The sequence below is a fragment of the Elephantulus edwardii genome, unplaced genomic scaffold, assembly GCF_000299155.1.
Source record: "Elephantulus edwardii isolate Elephantulus edwardi_28Jun2011 unplaced genomic scaffold, EleEdw1.0 scaffold00044, whole genome shotgun sequence".
NCBI lineage: Eukaryota > Metazoa > Chordata > Mammalia > Macroscelidea > Macroscelididae > Elephantulus > Elephantulus edwardii.
The window spans coordinates 2,307,010-2,311,661 of NW_006399794.1; the positions used below are offsets into that span (position 1 = coordinate 2,307,010).

At 45.8% G+C, this 4,652-nt stretch overlaps 1 protein-coding gene across 1 annotated transcript; it reads left to right on the forward strand.

Annotated features, from left to right (window-relative positions):
- Positions 1 to 2,200: 2,200 nt before the first annotated feature.
- Positions 2,201 to 3,979, forward strand: LOC102844443 (keratin, type I cuticular Ha3-I-like). Its single transcript, XM_006885412.1, has 3 exons — positions 2,201 to 2,548; positions 2,649 to 2,731; positions 3,199 to 3,979. The coding sequence occupies exons 1-3, from the start codon at positions 2,201 to 2,203 to the stop codon at positions 3,977 to 3,979; spliced, it is 1,212 nt and encodes a 403-aa protein (XP_006885474.1).
- Positions 3,980 to 4,652: the final 673 nt, after the last annotated feature.

Consider the following 4,652-nt stretch of genomic DNA (forward strand, 5'->3'; position numbering starts at 1 on the left):
AAAAAAGGGAAAAAATACAGGAGTAACCTCATAAAATGGACTCAAATGTGTGTCAGCTTCCTTCATCCCCTCTATTCACTCTTGTTTGTTATTTTAAGAAAAGAAAAAGAAAAGAAAAGAAGCCTAAAAGGGATGGGTCACCAAGGAAAGGAAGAAACATAACATGCTTGGATAATCCGTAACTAACAAATAATATTTCATATATTTCATAATATGAAATATGTTTTTCAAATATGTTACTTTATTTGTACCTCATCACAATATTGGGAATATGTACAATTACTCCCATATCTAGGCTAGGAAACTGAGGCTTGAGGAGGTTTAGGAACTTTCCTAAATTTGAACCACTAATTCCATCAGACCAGAATTGAAACTCAGATATTCATTCTTCCAAACTCACTTTTGTTCACCATACCAGATATATCCAGATTCCCGTTCCTGGCACAATACACGGCAACTCACTATGTTTTAATATGTGAACATTGTTGTTGTGCACTGTAGAGTTGGAATTGACTCATGGTTCATCCTCCTGTGGGTTTTTAGAGGTTTAATTGCACTGGAAGAGATTGCCCATCCTTCTTCCAAGGGGCAGCTTGTGGCCTTGATCACTTGCCTTTGGGATTGCAACACAGCTTCTTGCCATTAGGCTACCAGATATAACACATGAATAGTAATAAACACATCTTATTGGTTATTTACTAAGAGTCAAAGGAGATCTAGTAGTGCAATAAATGATGACATGTTTGCTTGCTAGATGAAAGATTGGCAGTTTAAACTCAACCAAAGTCTCAGTAGGAAAAAGACTTGAGGAATCTATTACTACAAAGATTATGGCATAGAAAACTCTATTGGACAATTACTCTGGACTTTGGGATCACTATGAGACAGAATTTACTTGTAAGCACCCAACAGAAGAATTGTGTGACAGATATTCTATACAGTGCTTGTACATTATCACTTTCAGTTCACATAACAAACCTATGATGAAGCAACTGTTATTCCAACGTTACAAAGATGGCAAGCTAGGCACAAAGAAATGAACCCTTTTAGGAATCATTTCTTTTCTGCTTTGAGTTTTTTGTTGCTGCAATGTGTTTTTATTACTGGATAGCGTATTGAATCAAAGAGCATTTCCAAAATTTTATTTTGAAATCCAGAGTTTGATATGTATTGTTTGATAAACATACATCCTGGTGTTTTCAGGGTAGAATTATATTGAACAGTCCTCTCTTTCAGGTGTTACAATTAGTGGGACATATATATCCTGCTGGACTCTGTATTGCCTTCTATTTCCCTGGTGGGTCAAAATAATTTAGGGTGTTTGAAAATGTTACATATGCAGGAAAACAGAATTGGCCCATGCAGTTTACAAATAATGCACAGGAATCTGGATTGTTGTTGTTGTTATGTGCCGTTGAGTCACTTGCAACTCATAGTGACCCTGTGTACAACAGCCCTAAACTCTGTTCTGTCCTGTGCCAATCGCACTGTCTCTGACACTCCCATCCCGATTTCCCCAGTCACTGAATCAATCCACCTCATAGAGGGCCTTCCCCTCCTGCGCTGTCCCTCCAGCCTACCAAGCACGATGTCCTTCTCCAAGGACCGGTCTCTCTTTACAATATGTCCAAAGTATGTTAGATATAAGACTTAACTCCTGGTGAAAAAGCCAAAGGACACAATAGTTTTGCAAAAACACAGCTCCAGGATGGATCATCACATACCTTGTAAAAACATTAATTTGCAACATATACTCATTTCTCCAGTATTCAACAGTTCTACAGGTCTCTTCCTGCCTTGTCTCCCCCCATGGCCATGTGTACTGTCAGTGGGAAGGCAGAACGATCCAATAAATTCCAGGGGAGAAAAAGGCAAGTGAGTGGACTTAAATCACTTCCTTCAGTGTCAGAGCCTGATTCTAAAGCTGGGTCTGATGACTGTGTATGTAGTCCTAAGGTCAGAGGTTTGAAGTAACTGTCTCACTGGAGAGCTATGGGGTAGTCTGTGTTCATAATGATTTCAGCCTCTGCCCTAGAGATAGTCTGAGGTGGCATCGATTTGTAAATGGTGGGTTTGGTTGTGGTCTTTTTTTATCCCTGATTATCTGGCAGCTTTGCTCTTAAAAGTTAATAACTTCTGACCAGAGTAAAGGAATCAGCTTCTGAGACCAACCTCCGGCACTCCACTTCCTCCCAGCGCCATGCCTTACTCCTGCTGCCTGCCCAACATGAGCTGCCGCACCAGCTGCTCCTCCCGGCCCTGCGTGCCCCCCAGCTGCCACAGCTGCACCCTTCCCGGGGCCTGCAACATCCCCGCCAATGTGGGCAGCTGCGGCTGGCTCTGCGAGGGCTCCTTCAACAGCAGCGAGAAGGAGACCATGCAGTTCCTGAATGACCGCCTGGCCAGCTACCTGGAGAAGGTGCGGGACCTGGAGCGGGAGAATGCGGAGCTGGAGTGTCGCATCCGTGAGTACTGCCAGCAGCAGGTGCCCTTCGCCTGCCCAGACTACCAGTCCTACTTCCGGACCATCGAGGAGCTCCAGCAGAAGGTGAGGGCTGGACTTTGAGGGGGCACAGAGGAAGCTGGTTCTGTTTGAACAATAACATGTTTATGTTTAAGTGACCCTCACTATAGAATCTTACTTTCAGATTCTTTGTGCCAAGTCTGAGAATTCCAGGCTGGTGGTGCAGATTGACAATGCCAAGCTGGCCTCTGATGACTTCAGAACAAAGTATGTGGAGACCTTTTTGGATCGGATGACTTTTAAGGGTCCTGTGGGCCCCATGATGTCTAGAAGGGAAGAGACATTTTCCCTTTTTACTCCCTTCTAAGAATCTTGGTTACATAACATCATTTTCAGACAAGGAACTATATCTCAGGGCCATTTGCTTTTCAGTTTATGTTGAAGGGATTCCCAATTCCTCAATGTCCAAGATTGAAAACAGTTGGTCTTTGAGAATGGGAGGATTTGTGATAGATGAGAGACTCCAACTTCTGGGTCTCCTCAGGTGCCATCTGATGTGGGTTAGGGGGTTATCTCCAGGTGGTTCATGCAACTTGAGGGAAATATGTGACAAATAACATGCAGAAAACTGTGTAAACTCAAGGACTATTAAGATAGTCTCACCAAATAGGACATGGGCCAGGGAAGTGGGTTTCTTTTCTGGATCAACTTCCCACTCCGATCTGTGTTCAAAGGTATGAGACGGAGCTGTCCCTGAGGCAGCTGGTGGAGGCCGACATCAACAGCCTCCGCAGGATCCTGGACGAGCTGACCCTGTGCAAGTCCGACCTGGAGGCCCAGGTGGAGTCTCTGAAGGATGAGCTGCTGTGCCTGAAGCAGAACCATGAGCAGGAAGTCAACACTCTGCGCTGCCAGATTGGCGAGCGCCTCAACGTGGAGGTGGATGCTGCACCCACTGTGGACCTGAACCGTGTGCTGAACGAGACCAGGTGCCAGTATGAGGCCGTGGTGGAGACCAACCGCAGGGACGTGGAGGAATGGTACAACAAACAGTCTGAGGAGCTGAACAAGCAGGTGGTGTCCAGCTCAGAGCAGCTTCAGACCTGCCAAGCAGAGATCATTGAGCTGAGACGCACAGTCAATGCCCTGGAGATCGAGCTGCAGGCCCAGCACAACCTGAGAGACTCTCTGGAGAACACCCTGACCGAGACGGAGGCGCGCTACAGCTCCCAGCTGTCCCAGGTGCAGTGCATGATCAGCAACGTGGAGTCCCAGCTGGGTGAGATCCGCTGTGACCTGGAGCGTCAGAACCAGGAGTACCAGGTGCTGCTGGACGTGAGGGCCCGGCTGGAGTGTGAGATCAACACGTACCGGGGCCTGCTGGAGAGCGAGGACTGCAAGCTGCCCTGCAATCCCTGTGCCACAACCAACGCCTGTGACAAGCCCATTGGACCCTGTGTCACGAATCCCTGTGCACGTTCCCGCTGTGGGCCCTGCAGCACCTTTGGGTGCTAAATGTCTTGGGGTCATTAGGAGATTGAGTAAGGATGATAGAGTCATCAGTGGACCAATTCTACTCTGACAACTGTCAGGGACAGTGATAGCTTTAAGGCCCTCCAATAAATCTGGGTAGTGGAGGACGATGAACCAGGCTGACCTGATTTCCTTTCTTGCAGAACTGTTTTCTAGTTGTTCTGTGTCCTGATGGCCTGACAAGTTGGAGCTCCGTAGGTGCCCCCTGACATGTTTTGTGGTCCTCTTTGCTGCTTGAACATTCCATTCTAGCAGCTCCTCAAATCCCTTTGTAAATCTCCTAATAAACTTTCCTCTTGCAAAGCAGAAAAAAAAAAAAGGTAATAACTTCTGTGTCTGCTAATCATGAAATGTTTTCCAAGTACCTTCCCTGTTCAGAGCAGACCAATGCTGTCTTTATTTAGGGGTGGCCAAGTTGGATAGTTTTATGTGGCAAGCTTCCTCAATAGTCTCTTCTTCAGCTTTTGAAAAGAAGTGAAAACAGCACTCTTAGAAGATCAAGCATTTTCTTTCATCATCATTAATTAGTATCACCTTTTGAAAACCCTGGGGTGAAGTGGTGGATATTTCCTTGTATTTCATTTGAATTATTTCCTGGGAGGAATCCCAAGATGAGACCCTTTATGCAAGCAGTGACCCAGGCAGGAACTGCAGG

Excerpts from the sequence above, each read along its gene's own strand:
- LOC102844443 (XM_006885412.1), top strand. The coding sequence starts at position 2,201 with ATGCCTTACTCCTGCTGCCTGCCCAACATGAGCTGCCGCACCAGCTGC. Across the intron at positions 2,549-2,648 it reads TCGAGGAGCTCCAGCAGAAG|ATTCTTTGTGCCAAGTCTGA; the intron begins GTGAGGGCTGGA and ends TCTTACTTTCAG. Across the intron at positions 2,732-3,198 it reads TCTGATGACTTCAGAACAAA|GTATGAGACGGAGCTGTCCC; the intron begins GTATGTGGAGAC and ends CTGTGTTCAAAG.